The sequence below is a fragment of the Gopherus flavomarginatus genome, chromosome 24 (assembly GCF_025201925.1).
Source record: "Gopherus flavomarginatus isolate rGopFla2 chromosome 24, rGopFla2.mat.asm, whole genome shotgun sequence".
Taxonomy (NCBI): Eukaryota; Metazoa; Chordata; order Testudines; family Testudinidae; genus Gopherus; species Gopherus flavomarginatus.
Genome location: NC_066640.1, coordinates 15,479,212 through 15,494,463, shown reverse-complemented (window position 1 = coordinate 15,494,463; position 15,252 = coordinate 15,479,212). Strand labels below are relative to the sequence as shown.

The 15,252-nt window shown below is 58.6% G+C and overlaps 2 protein-coding genes across 3 annotated transcripts in view; both read left to right on the top strand.

Annotated features, from left to right (window-relative positions):
• The window catches only part of PIK3R2 (phosphoinositide-3-kinase regulatory subunit 2), a 50,280-nt gene extending 46,614 nt beyond the window's left edge, over positions 1-3,666 (top strand). For both annotated transcript variants that reach the window (XM_050934294.1, XM_050934295.1), the window contains one exon: positions 169-3,666. In XM_050934294.1, coding sequence (XP_050790251.1) covers positions 169-361 — 193 coding nt within the window. In that variant the 3' untranslated portion in view covers positions 362-3,666. The remainder of the gene's footprint in view (positions 1-168) is intronic.
• Positions 3,667-6,422: 2,756 nt separating this feature from the next.
• On the top strand, positions 6,423-14,849 carry IFI30 (IFI30 lysosomal thiol reductase). The gene is made up of 7 exons (XM_050934309.1): positions 6,423-6,756; positions 9,378-9,560; positions 9,802-9,876; positions 10,683-10,778; positions 11,913-12,065; positions 13,249-13,317; positions 13,704-14,849. The coding sequence occupies exons 1-7, from the start codon at positions 6,634-6,636 to the stop codon at positions 13,755-13,757; spliced, it is 753 nt and encodes a 250-aa protein (XP_050790266.1). The 5' UTR covers positions 6,423-6,633; the 3' UTR covers positions 13,758-14,849.
• The last annotated feature ends 403 nt before the right edge of the window (positions 14,850-15,252 follow it).

The window sequence follows — 15,252 nt, the reverse complement described above, 5'->3', positions numbered from 1 at the left end:
GCAGGGCCACCGCGGTTCTCCCTCCGACTGCCAGCCCCAGCCCGGGAGGAGGTGGGGAGTGGGGGCCGCGCTCGTCCTGCCTGGCTTGTGGGAGGGGTCCCTGGCAGCTCATGTCCCCATCTCCTGGTGGCAGCCCCAGTGACTCGTGTGGTTCTGCTTCCCCGGCAGGGTGGACGGAGACACCAAGCACTGTGTGATCTACAAGACGGTGACCGGTTACGGCTTTGCCGAGCCCTACAACCTGTACGCGTCCCTGAAGGACCTGGTTCTGCATTACAAACACATGTCCCTGGTGCAGCACAACGACTCCCTGAATGTCACGCTGGCTTACCCAGTTCTCTCCCAGCCACCTGCCAGATGAGCCACTGACGCAGAGCACAATGGCTGCCTCCGCCTCCTCCCTAGGCTCTGTCCTCTGTCCCTTGTCTAGACGAGTCTCCTGCCCTCGAGCCTGGAGGATGTCGTGGCCTGTTTCTGGTGCCCGCTTGCTCAGCAGTAGAAACCCAGCTGGACGCTGGCCGATGGGGAGGCAGTGCCGTCAGCTTGGGATGGAAAAGCTGCTCATGACTTCAGCCTTTCTGAGGAGGAGTCCAGTTGCAGGCTAATTGCTATGAGGGGCTTCGTCTCTCCCTTTGCAGTTCCCCAGGGGTGTTTTTGTGCCCCACTCCCCCTGTTGTGTGTCTCTGTACAGCTCGGTTCCTAGTTCCCATGTGTGCCGTGGGGTTGCCGGCCCAGCGGCCACAACTGAGGTGCTACGTCTGCCCCAGAGCTTCAGTGGGACCAGCCCTGCTGGGAAGGGGCAGGCAGCGCTCTCTCCTGAACCACAAGTGATCATTGCTAAAACCATTCTCTCCTTTCCCTTCCCTTCAGTAATCCTGCGAGCTGGAGTGAGTGCCGGCCTTTGGTCTGAGGGGTGCCAGCCTCACCCAGACAGAGAGCTAGAAAAGGGAGAACTTGATCATTGAAGGGGTTGGTGAGGGCATGGCACGCTGGCTCCTTGGCAGAGATGCCAGGTGTTCGTGGCACTTTCCATGTTCCATGTAACTCCTGTGTGTGGCTTGCAGGGGAGGCTCCATTCGATTAGTTAGTTACTAACCCACCTGTCTCGCCTTGGTTGTGCCAGCTAAGCTGTGAAATCCATGTTGGTACCAGTGCTTTCCTGGTCTGTGTCTGGGGGATGTACAGCTGTGCTTGTCCATTGCTTCTGGGAAGTCTCCTCAGTCACTGGTCAGAGCTAACTGTAGCCATGTAAATACGGTTATTTTGTAATCAGCTGCTTGCTAGTGCCCGTTCGTATGCAGAACCTTCGTTATGATATGCAACCCCCATGCAGCGACAGACCAAGCGCATCCCTCGGCTTGGGAGAACGTGAAGCCAGAGGTGGCTGGAATGTCAGACACGCTGCAAGCCCTATGCAAACAGAGGCCCTTTCTGCAAGGGAAGGGTGCGGACTAGGCAGTGCCCCTCCGGCCCTAGGGCCTAGGCACGGAGCAATGTATATGCATGAGGTAGAACTATGTATGCGAAGCACTTCTACTCCTGAGTACTGTACAGAGCCGGCACAGAGCTTAGCCCTGGGGATTTCTGTAATATTTCCAGTCGTGTCTGGTTTAGTACAAGGGCGCAGGAGAATTGCTGTGTGTTTCCTGATGATGCCTGAGCAGGGCATGCGTCTGACCATGTGGGGCAGGGGAAGGGGCCCGTGTTACCTACCGAGTGAGATGGGGGGTTCTCTTTGACAGAGCAAAATGGTTTGGGAAGCTTTCTCAGGGGGATGTGGTACCTCTCCCTCCGTGTCAGGCATCAGTAGGCACCAGCACCTGGCAGTGCCTGCCCCTCTGCCCCAGCATGGCTAGCAGCGCCAGAAGGGTTGAGGGGGAATGCTCAGGATCCCATGGCTCTCTCCCCTCGGCACTGTGCCTGCCCAGCTCTGGGGAGGTGCCACTTGCCCCTTGATCCGTCCCCAAAGGCCCGTCCCAGCTGGAGGTGGTTGCTTGGTCTGTCAGTAGTAGCAGGGTGGGAGATCTCATCTGACAGTGTAGGGAGCACATGTGTGATCTGCTGGGGCGGGGTGTGCATCTGATAGTGTGTGGGCAACGCTGGGGCATGGCACAGGCTTGGATGCTCTTCGTTGTCATGACCATGGTACTCCACACGCCTGCACCATCAGCTGTACTGTTTATGCCTTGCTGCTCTGGCCTAGTTTCCTCTCTAGGTAAACGCTGGGGCTGTCTCCAGTGTGGGTGGAGCCAAGTGCAGCCTGCCTCGGGTGCTCGTGGCGTGGGGAATTGCAGGAGTTGACGTGGCCCTATGTGTGCTGGTGTGAGCATGGGTCTCTGTTCTCACCTGGGTGCACGTGCTCTGTGGCATTGGTGCCTGCGCTGGCTGGAATGGATTCGGGGCTCAGCGAACAAGTGCTGGCGTCTCCTCGCCGGGTGGAGCTCAGCTGTCTGAGCGCCCTGGACTCTGCGCCAGTGGGGTGAAGTGCTGGAGGACTCACGGCTGGGCCCAGCCACATGCTGGCCAAAGCGAGCCGTGGGGGTGGGGCAAGAAGGCTGAGGCTCCTTCAACCCGCCCCCCCCCAGCACAGCAGGACACTGAGGTTTGGATTTGGGCAATGAAGGGGCAGAGCCAGTGAGTTTAGCCCAACGTGGCGGCTGTCGGTGGGAGGCGCAGGGAGATGGTGACTTGATTGGTCAGGAAGTTCACCCCCAGCTTTCGGCTGGCTAGAGTCCATGTCCCTGCACCAGGAGACAGCAAAGCACACGAGACCCCCTGAGAAGCTGGGGCAACCCTACCTGCTCCCCCAAAAGCTGACTTACTCTTTGAGAAATTGAGCCATAAAAATTGACTCCTGTATTGTACGTATTAGTATTAATACTTAGCCACTTACTTCCTCGCTACCCCCCACACTGCAATGTGGTGACTTGGCTCACAGCTGTCTGAAGCCTGTGCCACCAGACGGCAGGATTGTTGGAGTAGGGTACAGTACCTGGGCTGAGGCGCATGGGCTGGCAGGTGTTACATACACTACATCCATTTCACAACTGGGAATGCTGTGTTCCGGCTCCTTGCTCCTCAGCCATGCTGTGCAGGTCTCCTCCTGTGTTTGGAAGCACCTTGTTAACTCCGCCAGCGTTGGGTGTTGGGATCCTGCTGAGATTCGGAAAACCTCTCCCCTCTGCTTCTAGCCTCACCCTTGTCTTGCTGGTGGGCTCACCTGCCTCTCCCTGCATGGACATTTCTAGCTCCTTGGGAGAGTCTCACCTTCTGCCCACTTTGCCTGGTCTCTCGCTGCCTGACCCAAGCCTGCTTCTCCTCAGGGGAATTTGAAATTCCCCCTTTGCTCCTTGGGAGCTGAGCTGGCTCCATGTGAATGCTCTGAGCGGTGGTTACACATGGCTTTACTTCTGTGCATCTGAAAGCACTGCCCTTTCTGAGTTGCTAGAGCACTACTGAGGATGGAAACGTGGTCTGTGGCTGCATCCTGTACCTGTTGCAGAGGGAAAGCTCTGCTCTTCTCCAATCCAGTATGCAATGAATAGAAACCACCCCACCCCCCCGGTTACTTTCTCTGATGGTGCCTGACTTGGCTCTTAGAAACTTGGCTTTTTCTCCTCCTCCAGTGGAAGAACAAGCCCCTCGAATCTTTTTTTTTTTTTTTTTTTTTAATGACACGGCTCCTTTGGAATAAGCCAGTTGTGATTTGGTCTTTGCTTTAGCTGTTGCTGTTTACGTCTTCTGGGTTAATCCGTGAGAACACTATCTTTGGATCCCCTTGGTCGTGCTCTGCTGCCTGTGATCTCATCTGCAGTGTCGGTCAAGGTGTAAACCAGAACCTCTTGTGATACTAGGCCCATCTTCTGCGTGTCCTCAGCCAGTGCCCAGTTCCTGGCCAGGCCCTTTGATGGTTCCCTTCTTGTTTTCTCCACTCCTCCATCCGTTGGGCCTCCACTGTGGGCCTGGTGACTGCGCTGCCAGCATTACTGGTTAGGAAGGAAAGTGCGAATCTTCCCCCACCATCAGGGCAGAGGAGATTTGGGTGTGGGGACCGGGCAGTGTCACAAGGGGAGGGGGGAAGCTGCTCTGGGAGGCCTGAGCCACTCCTGCTGTTTCCTGGCTCCATCCATTATACTTTGTGCAGCGCTCGGAAGCTCAAGGGCAGGAGCACACATGCCAAATGCCCAGAGTCACAGCCTGGTTGGGAGGGACAGCAAAGGAATCCCTGGTCTAGAACCCCCCTCTTGGCCCCAGGACCATGTGGCTTTGTGCAAGATGCTGAAATTCTGCTTGTTCTGCGGAAAGCTCTGGGCTGCATTAGTCAGAGGCGGATTGTTTTAAGCCTGCAGCCTAATGTAATTGGAGGAAAGAGCGTGTTTGGGTTGTGAGCAGACCAGAGCCTGGTTCCTTGCAGGGGTCCTTGCCTGCTTGGGGAGGGGGGGGGGAGGGCTGGCTGACTGACACGCTGGGATTTGCACTCAGTCCGAGAGGAACTTGGCTGGTGAACACTCCTGAGGTTTTAGCTCTTACGAGATATGCAATAATAAATACTCTAATCGCCATTTCTTCTGTCTGTTAGCAGAAGTCGTTCTCTGTGCTCTTTCTGTGTACGTTTACTAACGTAAGCCCAGGATTTGTTACTGTCAGATCATTTTTGTACGGTACTTTAAACAAAGGAAGAAATAAACTGAAAGAACTAAGCTGCTGGATGAGGGGGGTTAATTGTTTTTAAACATTCTTGTAATTTCAGGATTTTTTTCTGTGACTCCTGCCTTTTCCCCAGAGGATTACATGATCCCACAGGGGAGCTCTGGAGCAGGAGCTGGCTGGTTACTTGTGCTGCAGAGAACAGCAGGTAAAACTGGACCAGCGTGGGAGTTCCCCACCGCTCGCTCTCTGGCAGGCAGCACCCACCGCCTCTGCAGGGCTCCAGGTGCTTCTGACAGGGAGATGCCTGTCCAGTTGTTTAGAAGGTGTCAGTTGCCAGAAAAAGACCCTTCCCTCAGGGTCCAGCCCTGCAGCTCTAGGCCTGCCCACAGGAGGCTGCAGTGCATGGGGTTATGTGCTCCCTCCATGTGTCCCCCAGTAGGACGTGGATCCAGGTCCCTGTGGCAATGGAAAGCTCTTGTGCCCAGCCAGCTTGTGATGTGGTGGATTTCCCATAGCGCCCAAGGGATTCAGGAGCACAAAGTCACTGAGTCTCATGCCAATTAGGCCCTGGATCTCTAAGTGGGGGCTGCTGGTGCCCCAGGCTCTTCCTAGTGAGCAGATGGAGATGTGGCCCCCGGGGAGAGGAGCTTGTGAGACTCCGACCCCCTCGACAGGCCAGGAAGTGGCCAGCTGTTGGGTTTTCCCTGGAAACAGGAAGTGGGAAGTTCCTCAAATCTCTCATGAAAATCTGCTGGCCGCGGTGACGTCCCATGAGAAGCACCAGCACTTCTGGGGTTTGGTGTCCTCGGGCACCATTAAGGGTAATGCAGAGGGAGGGGGGGCTGTTGGCTCAGCGTGGGGGTCACGTATAGAAGTGTCCCTATGACCACTGGGCACAGTAACTCGGAGCATTTTATCTATGGAACCGGCTGTGCCACAGGGCGTGTCTGTGTCCACCGCAGCATAGATCTGCACCCAGGCTTGCCTGGCGTTTTCCACTCTGCCCTCAGCAACAGCTGGCCCCCCGCCTGCCTGGGGGCTGGACAAGTCACACAGGGAGCCTGTGGCCAGGGTGCCAATACAAGCGGTCCTTCCCTGGAAACATCCTTAGCCTCTTGTGATTTCTCACCAGTCCAAAAGGGCCTCTGTCGGGTAATGCCCGAGGCCCCTTGTTCCTAATCTAATTGGGAGGGGCCGAGCCTATGGCTGTGCAGATCCCTCTGCTGCCAGACTGCCCCCAATATGCAGCATGCAGGGCTGAGAGCTTCTGGGGGCACAGATTCCCTGAGCTGGGCAGCACCAGCTCTCCACTTCTGCCTCCAAGCCTGCCTGCCACACAGGGCACCTGGGAAACAGCCTTGGCTCTGGGCGCACCGAGGAGGCACCAGGGGTGGGTTACAGGTAGATGCACCCTCCTGTGCAAACAAATCCCCCCATTGAGCAGGCCCCAGCCCAGCCCAGGGAGCCTCCTGGGCTCAGTGCATTCCAGGGAGACTGCTGCTGATTTCAACAGGCACAATGGGGGCCAGGCAGCTCCGGGCAATGTTGCCCTGGGACAGAGAGAGCCCCTCCCTGTCGGTCTCGACAGTGCCACTGTCCTGCCCTCCTGGGCCTTGCTGCCTTCACCTCTGTCCCACTTCTGCCTCACCCGCTCACCCTCGTCCTACACATAGACTGTGAGCTGCTTTGTACAGCACCCAGCACCCTGACCCCTCCCTGGGCGTTACCCCCGTACAGTGAAAGGTGTGTGCAGGAGGTGGTCAGCGCACCGCTTGTTCTGGCCCCAATGAACCCTGGTGCCCAGATGTGGTTGTGGTTCCGGCTGTAGCAGGAGCTGAGCTGGAAGGTGGGGCAGGCACAGGAGGAGGAAGAACAGGCTGAGTTGGGCAGGCAGGCAGCTGAGGGCGGGACCCAAGAGCCTTGAAAGTCCCAGCTCCTTCCCCAGCTCTGCTCACTCTGGCTCGCCTCCAGGCTGATCGCACCATGCACTGCTGGCTGCTGGCTGCCCTGGCCCTCTGGGCTGTGAGCGGTGGGGACTCCCTGCCAGCCTGTAACTACCCGCCCAAGCTCTTGTGCAGCTCCTGGAAGATGGCCGTGGCCTGCCAGGTAAGGGGGACGGCTCAGGGCAGCCTGTCCCCAGGGAGCTCCAAGCAGAGCTGGCATCTTGCCCTGCTCTGTCCTGTGGGTTTGGCAGCAGCTGCCTCTCTGCTCTTGGGAAAGAGGAGAACCCACTCGGTCCTTTCACGGCAAGGCTGAGCTGAGCTTCCCCCTCAGTGACCCTGACCTCAGAGAAACGGGCTCAGCCCCCCAGCGAATCGGGGCAGTGCGTGTCCTCGCTGATACCGTGAGACACGGCAAGTCCCTTCCCATCCCTTGTCCCCTCGCTTTCCCTGCTGACTCCTTCCCCTGGGGGCTGGGGCCTTACAACCCGCTCAGCAGGGAAGAACTGGACCCAGCCTGCCCCAAGCAGCCTCACGGTCCACAAGCCCCTGGGCTCCAGTGCTGTGGAAGTGTCCATAAGAGGAGGTGTTACCTGGGCGCTGTGGGGAAGGGAGAAAGGTTTGCCCCTAGGGGCTAGCTCCCCACTGCAGCAGCGGCCCCAGCAGTCCCATGAGCTTCAGGATAGGGGCTGAGCAGGGAAAACAAGCACAAGGCTGAGAGAGAACCCCCTGCCCCCCAGCCTGAGTGCCTGCCTGCCCGGCTTAGAGTGTGCCCATCACCCCCGTACCTAGGCACCAGGATCCAAGCTCTTAACTGTCATCTCCTGTGCCTCAGCACCGTGCAGCTAGTGCTGTCCTGCCCCCGCCCCCCCCAACACATGGGTAGTACATGGGACCCAGCAGCTGCTGTGCCCAGCATGTGTCTGGTCCCTGCTCTTTACCCAGTGGGAAGATTTTATCCTGTGCTCCAGTGATAGCAGTGCCAGTGCCTGCCCATGACCGGGGCCCAGGCCTAACGGCATCATGCTGGCAGTGCCTGGATCATGATCTCTTCAGGATGCTGAACAGTTAATTCTGGGTAACTCCCTGCACCTCCCCGTTCCTTAGTCACCTCCAGAGCCGAGCCCAGGGCTTCAGCGCCGGCGGGAGCCTCGGGGTGGGGGGTAGCCCCTGCTCGGTGCTCCAGCGCATTCTGACCCTGCGCCTCGCCTGGAGAGCTGCCGTGGCCTCCCTGACGTGGACAGGCTCAGGAGAGAGATCCAGCACTGAACTCCAGAGCCTGCAGGGCTGCGTGAGGTTGCTAGGCAGGGGGACCTGGCCCCAGTCCTTGGCTCAAGGGAGAGCACTTGTCTCCAGAGTTGCCAGCTCGGGCCCTGGTCCATCTGCCATCCCCACGGGAGAGCTGCTGTGGTGCAGCTCCTGATTTCTGTCCCCACACCCTTGCCATGGCTCTCGCCTGCTCTGCCCTCACCCCATCCAGCTGTGTGGGGGCATTGGTGATACTTCTGCTTTTTCTGCCTCTCTGAGCAGCCATTAATAGCCTCCCATTCCGGAGTGGGAGCAGGGCCTGAAGCTGCACAACCACAACCACTACTTGGGTTTCAGAGTGCAGGGCTGAGAAACTGGCAGTCCCGACCCAGCACTGCCCCAAACTCTCAACTTCGGTCCCTGAGCCCCACAGGCCCAGTTTGGCAACGGGCGCTAGAGCCCCGCGGTCTATCCCCATGGGTCCTGCAGGCCCGGCCTGGCGACGGGCGCTAGAGCCCTGGGATCTATTCTCGTGGGTCCTGCAGGCCTGGCCTGTCGACGGGCGCTAGAGCCCCGGGGAACCCCCAGGCCTGGCCTGTCAACAGGAACCAGAGCCCCAGGGGCCTCGCAGGCCCAGCCTGGCAATGGGAGCCTGAGCCATGGGGACCCCACAGGCCCAGCCTCCCGGCCTGGCGATGGGAGCCAGGCTCTGCCATGTGTTGCTTACAGGTTTGTCTGCTAATGCCCCAGTTGCTGGGTTGGATTTGGCCCATTGAACAGAGGTTGGCACTGGGCCTGATGGGACATTGAAGCAGGAGAGAGTCCAGGAGCCAGGATGCGTGCCCGGACCCAGAAGGAAAAGAGCCCTCCAGTGTTCTGGACCCCCAATCCCTCCGGGGGGTGTGGACTTGCACATTTGAACCAAGTAGATTGAGGAAATCCCCTTGGAAAGCCTCAGTGGCTGCTTGGTCTGTCAGGGTCTGCTGCAGCTGAAAACCCCACTGAAAGCCCCGGCATCCTGTTTCACTTCCCTTCTGGCCCGGCTCCGTGGGGAGGGCTGGCAGGTCTCTCTGCTCTGTTTGCTCAAATACAAACAAGCTGGGCTGGAGGCCAGAGGCCGGGCAAAGTCCTCCATCAGGGACCCTCCCTGCGCCTGTCGGCACCAGCACACTTGGTTCCTATTTAAACAGTAACATGGCACCTCGTCCCGTGCGTCCAGCACCTCTGGGGAAGACACTTTGTCCCCAGGTCCCTCGCCGGCCATTCCATAAGCGGGTTAAGCACAGCAGCTGCTGCAGCACTATGGAGCCTCTCAGCGTGGCCAGGTTTATCCTCCGCGTGCCCTGGGAGGCTCATGACCCCCTTGTGCACGTTGAGTTTGTCTGTAACAGAGCCGGAACCAGAGCTCTGGGCTGCTCTTTGGGGCAGGTCCAGTCCTGAGGCAGCACACCTGGTCCGGGGTCTGTGCCAGGCCTGGTTCTGTCTATCCCAACCCTGCTGCTCATCGCTCCCCTCCCCCATATCTTTCCCTGCCCGCAGGTGGAGAAGCTATGCCCCAAATTCTACCACCGCCCCCAGGCAGCCAACCCTGTGTCGCTGAGCCTGTATTACGAGAGCCTGTGCCCGGGCTGCCGCAACTTCCTGGTCACCCAGCTCTTCCCCACCTGGGTGATGCTCAGTGACATCATGAACATCACGCTGGTGCCATACGGAAATGCCCAGGTAAGCGTCAGTGCTGCCGGCTGCAGAGGGTGGGGGAAAGGGACCTGCACCCCAGTTTGAGCCAAGGGCTGGGGCTGCACCACTCTTCTGTCCCGATAGCCTGGTCTTCCCTCCCCCACAGCCCTGCTCCTGGCAGGGGGTGTGGGGCACACGCTGTGGGGTGAGGGAGAAGAGTGAGTGCTGGGGCGGCACGGGGGTAGGGGTGGTGTTACCTTAGGTTCTGACTTGGTTTCCCTTGCAGGAGAAGAATGTCAGTGGGAAATGGCAGTTCAAATGCCAGCATGGTGAACCGGAGTGCAGGGGGAACATGATTGAGGTGAGGCTTGGCCCAGGCATGGCATTAAGATGGGGGGCAGGGGTGCTGCCTGTGGAATGTGCAGGATAGTGGGGTGGAAGGAGACAGTGGCTCCTGCTTAGGTCATGGGACCCCCCACCCCATCCCCGTGTCACTGAGCCAGGGACAATTTGGACTCGTTAGCTGTGCTTGGGGTGGGGGAGGAGGAGGCAGGGCTCCCTGGTCTCTGGCCCAGAGGTGGGGCCACGGCGAGATCTGCCTGGGCTCTGCTACTGAACTAGGCCCTGTCCCCTGTGTGGCCTCAGCACAGTCACCATGTGACACTGGAGCTGCTGAGTTTCACATCCTCAGTGGCACAAGGGAAGGAGCAAGGAGGCCCCTTTGCCCTGCAGGGCAGAGTCCAGGAACCACCCGGGCAGCTGTGCTGACATCAGGAGCTGGGCACCCAGGCGTGATCCGTGGGGAGGGTGCGTGTCAGCCAGGACATCTCGGGGTGAACGTCAGAGAGCAGCAACACCTTCCTCGAGGCCTTCCACAGATAGCGGATCGGGGGAGGGGGGTTGCCCCTCATCTGCCCCATTATGGGCCTCTCAGTGTAGTCCCGCCTAGGGGACAGGACTCCATAGGACTTTCCCCATTGACAGTAAAGTGTGGGGCTCCCCCTGCAGCCATTCCTCTCACCCTAGGAGGAGAAGCTGGTCATGTTGGGCTCTGCTGGCTGGAGAACCCCCAGGGGCACAGCCTCTGTGGGCTCTTCAGGCAGGGCTCCTGCTCGCATTCCCGCTGGGCTCGGCGCACTAACATTGTGGCTTGCCCTGCTCTTCCAGACCTGCCTGCTGTACCAGCTGAAGGACTTCTTTCAGTCTTTCCCTGTGATCTTCTGCATGGAATCGGCGGGCTCTGTGGTGGAGAATCTTGAAGCTGTACGTTGGCAGCACTGGGCAGGCCCAGAGCTATAACACTCCAAGTCCTGGGGGAGCCGCCTCAGCCAGCTGGTCTCTGCACCCACCCCACAGGAACGCCCCTGCCACTTGCCCCTTGTGCCCCTGCCCAGGTCCAATCCAGTGTCTTGACCCAGCGCCCGGAAGGGCTGGCATTTCCTGCCAGTCTGTCTCTCCAGTCTGTGTGTGCTGGGACACCCGGCTGTAGCCATTGGCAACTTAGTGACAAGGCCACGTCCGTTTCTAGCCGTGCCTCAGCCATCCCATGTGGACTATAAAGACGCTTTCCCCGCTGTGCTGCCACCAGGCACCTGCCCTCACTCCGCAGCTGCTCTGCAGGAGTGAGGCCCAGGTGGAGGGTCGGCTCCAGGCATCAGCTGACCAAGCACATGCTTGGGGCAGCCCCTTGTAAGGGATGGCCAATCTTGGGGTGGCGGGGGGTGCTCGGGTTTTGGTTTTTTTTGGTCGACGGGGCGGCGCTCAAAGGTTTTTTTTGTTTTTGTTTCGGCGGCGTGGCGCAGTGCTAGGGGGGTGTTTCGGTGGTGTGGCGCGGTGCTCAGGGGAATGTTATGGCGGCGCGGCGCTTGGGGGGGCTATGGCTGTGCTCGGGGGGGTTACGGTGGTGCAGTGTTCAGGGGAGTGTTATGGCGGCGCGGCGCTCGGGGGGGTTATGGCAGTGCTCGGGGGATGTTTCGGTGGCGTGGTGCAGTGCTCAGGGGAGTGTTATGGCGGCGTGGTGCTTGGGGGGGGTTATGGTGGCACTCGGGGGGTGTTTCGGTGGTGCGGTGCTTAGGGGAGTGTTATGGCGGTGTGGCGCTCGGGGGGGGTTACGGCAGCGTGGCGCTCTTTTTTTTTTTTTTTTTGCTTGGGGGCGGCAAAAAAGTTAGAGCTGGCCTTGCCCAGGTGGCAGGTGAACTGGAGACTCTAGCATTATGCAGGGGGTGGAGTGTTTTGCCTCTGGAACTGGCTGAGTCCCAGGGCTCCTTCTGCTGCCAGCCTGCACTGTGGGTTAATGAGTTCAGAACAGATAAGAGCCCCTGGCCTTAGCCTTCCTGTGTGGTGGGGGATTGGGTAACCAGCTCTCTGCACTGGTTCTGACGACTCCTCTTCTCCCAGTGCCTGCAGCTCTATGCCCCAACTGTCCAGCTGGCTGAGATCAAGTCATGCGTGACAGGAGATCTGGGAAACAAGCTGATGCATCACAATGCTCAACTGACCGATGCCCTCAGCCCACCCCATAACTACGTGCCGTGGATCATCGTCAATGGGGTAAGCGACATGGTGCCTCGTGGCCTTCCATGGGCATTTCCACGCAATGAATCAGTGGGCGGCAACCAGAGCCAGAGGTTCAGTGCAGAGTCCATGGGAAGCAGTGGCTAGAACCTAGAACCTTCAGCTCCCAAACCCAGGCCTGCTGCCCTTGAGAACACTGATAATGCAGGGCAGTTGGTGGGTCTCATAGCCAGAGGACCAGTCTCTTGCAGGCCCACACAGAGCCATGTGTTACAGCATCCCAAAGCACATGCCTGTTCATGCTAAGAAGCCCATGCACCTGGTATCTAGCTGGGGTAGGTGACTTGAGTGCAATGCATTGTGGGAGAGAATAAACTGCTCGGAGAAGCACCCACAGAACCTGACTTTGTGGTGAAGCGAGCGGTTAAAGTTGCTGCCGAGTCTTTGAGGAAATGCTTTATCTCAGCAGCCAGGCATGAGCCTCATCTGGCTGCCCTTGGTTCCCCTGCAGTGAAGACAAAGGGGCAGGAAATGTCCACTTGCTTTGGGGTGAATCTGTTCATGAACTTGAATCAAAGGGGCTGGCTCCAGCCAGGTGCAGTGTGAGCTCCCTGCATGCAGTTTTGCTGTGTCCCTTTAAGCCCGTCCTGCCTGAGGCCTGGCACTCCCCTGCCTGACACCACGAACCATCACTTCCACCTGGGCCAAGTGGGGGTCTGATGCTGCAGTTCTGCTCAGGTAACACATCGTACCCACTTGGCCCAGGTGTGACCAATATCCCCCATGGGCACAATGGGCTTGGCCCTGGCCACAAGGAGAGTTCACGCTGGCGTTCCCTGGCAGGCTGCATGTTCTGTACCCAGGCCATAGCCCCCAAGAGGCTGCACTCTGCTCAGACACAAGCCCTGGTTTTGTGCTGACAAGAAACACATCCATTCTGCAGCTGCTCAAAGAAACAGGGCCCCAGGTGAATGCTGAGGACACCATGCAGGCAGTGACTGACGCAGCCAGGTAGCGCCATCTGATCTCACTCCATCTCGTCCTGTGCGGCGGGAGCGAAGCGCTGCAGAGCTGTCGCTTGTGTTCCAGGCAGCAGCCCAAGCAAAACACTCCTGGAGGAATTACTGAGCACCTGCCTGCTTTCTCCGGCCAGCGGCTGAGCCTGGGAATGGCTTGTCCAGCCGCTGACACAGATTTGTCCTTTCTCTCTCCTGCTCAGAAACACACGGACGCTCTCCAGGCGCGAGCCCAAACCGCTCTGTTCAGGATGGTTTGTGAGATGTACACGGTGAGTGGACGCTGGTAATGCATTCAGCCCTGTGTGGGCAGCTGCTCCCCGTGCAGCTTCCTGGGGAAGTCACAGTACCCTGCTCCCCAGGCTCTGGGCAATGAGCTGCCGAGCACCTCGGCCAGCGCTTGCCCGCTAGCCACATTCGGGGACGCCCCTCTGCTGGTGAAACTGCTTGACTAGCTGTTGCACTGCCTGCCCAAAGAACAAGCAGCTCTACCCTGCTTGCCTCCCTGGCTGGGAGCCTCCATGGCTGAAGGTGAGGGGAGCAAGGCAGTGGCAGGGGCCGAGGCTGTTAGGGCTTCAGCGATCCGGCTCTGCAGCTGTTTCCTCTCTAGGCCCCTCCCTGTGTCATGGGGGTCCCTGACCGATCTCTGTCTTTGCAGGGTGAAAAGCCAGATGCCTGCAAAGATGGGGGGGCTGAGTCCCAGCTCCTCTGAAGACCGAGTCTCTCTGCCTGACTCAACCCCCAGCCTGGGGCTGCTCCCTGCACCCCAGTGCCTGGCCTTGCAGTTGGGGTGAGCAGCCAGCCAGAGCAGCAGGGGATCTATTTGTGCCTGGTATGATGATGTCAGCTCTAGGCTCATGCTCAGTAACCTCTGCGGCAGGTGGGGGCAGTTCAGTTATGAGCAGGGGGTTGATGGGAGAACAGGCACAAGATGGTTTGAATCTGGACATGGGAATTCGAAGGGTCTCTTCACGCAGGGTATCAGCACCAGGAGCTGGGCTGGGCTGGGGAGAGCCCAGCCTGTAATCAGGGAGAGCAGCAGCAGGATGGTTGTTAAAAGAGCAGGTTGTGCTGGAGAGAGGCAGCTGGTCACCCTGACTCCAGTAGGCAGCCTGGCTGAGCAGCTTGGCAGCATGGGCCTGGAAGGGCTGCCAGATATCTAGGCCAGTGTGTTGAATACACAGGAACTGTTCACATCAGGAAACTCTCTGACTCACTCAGCCCTTGCCTCTGGCCTCTCCAGATCTCTGTAGAGATGAAATAAGGGAGGCCACATTCTGGCTCGCTCTCTAGGGAGCTGCCCCATCCCTGGGCTGGAACCTGCACCTCGAACAGCAGACATTCCGAACCGGGAATGGGACCCCACACCTGCCCTGCTTTGCCCCGGCCTTGGGCATCAGCATGACTGGCTGCGGATCTTGCCTTACATTGTGCAGCTTGCGGGGTGCTATGACCAGCAGGGGACAAAGCTTAAGCGCAGCAAATCTTGGGGGACAGGCTACATTTGCTTTGCTGATTTGGTGACTGACACCTGAACCTTTGCCCATATTTATACCTTATGTGAACTAGCTCCACCAGCCCCTCCAAACACGGATGCTCCATGTCCTCAGCCCATTGGCCCCCTCCAGGAAATGGTCCTGTCACTAGGCCCCATCCTCCTTTCACACAAACAGACCAGGGCCTTGCCCTCCCCAGCCTGATGCACATTCCCTTCTAATTGCTGTAATTGTATTGATGTCACAAATGCAGATTCCTGGGACTCAGGAGAGGAATGCCCTTCCTGCAAATGAATCTATTGAGTAACTTCCTGGCCTAGTTCTCTCTCATTTTGAGACTGTCCTGTGTCTACCCCTGAGCCTAGGGCTGGGGGTGGAAGGAGGGGTAATGGGCAAGGCTGATGTAGGGGGGCTGGTGCCATGGCTACACAGGGCAATGTAACAAAGGATTTCTCTCGGGTGCAGCTGCTCTCATTTCACCCTCAGGCTGGGGATGCACCTTGCTCACGGTTATCACAAACATGGGCATTAGCTTTTGGCTAAAGAGGGGCTCTTGGAAGCTCCCCCTGGGGAGATGCTTTTCTCTGTGGCATGGCCAAACAGTGCTGTAGGAAGCCTGGACCAAGGAGGTAGCAGAGACCCAGCTCTGGGGGCCAGATGCCTTCTCTGTGCCTTGGGGAACTTCCACAGGACTGAGCTCAGGAAATGTTC

Bases quoted from the DNA above. Each gene is read 5' to 3' on its own strand.
- IFI30 (XM_050934309.1), top strand. From the start codon at position 6,634: ATGCACTGCTGGCTGCTGGCTGCCCTGGCCCTCTGGGCTGTGAGCGGT. The intron at 6,757-9,377 runs GTAAGGGGGACG...CCCTGCCCGCAG, and splicing joins AGATGGCCGTGGCCTGCCAG to GTGGAGAAGCTATGCCCCAA. The intron at 13,318-13,703 runs GTGAGTGGACGC...CTGTCTTTGCAG, and splicing joins TGGTTTGTGAGATGTACACG to GGTGAAAAGCCAGATGCCTG.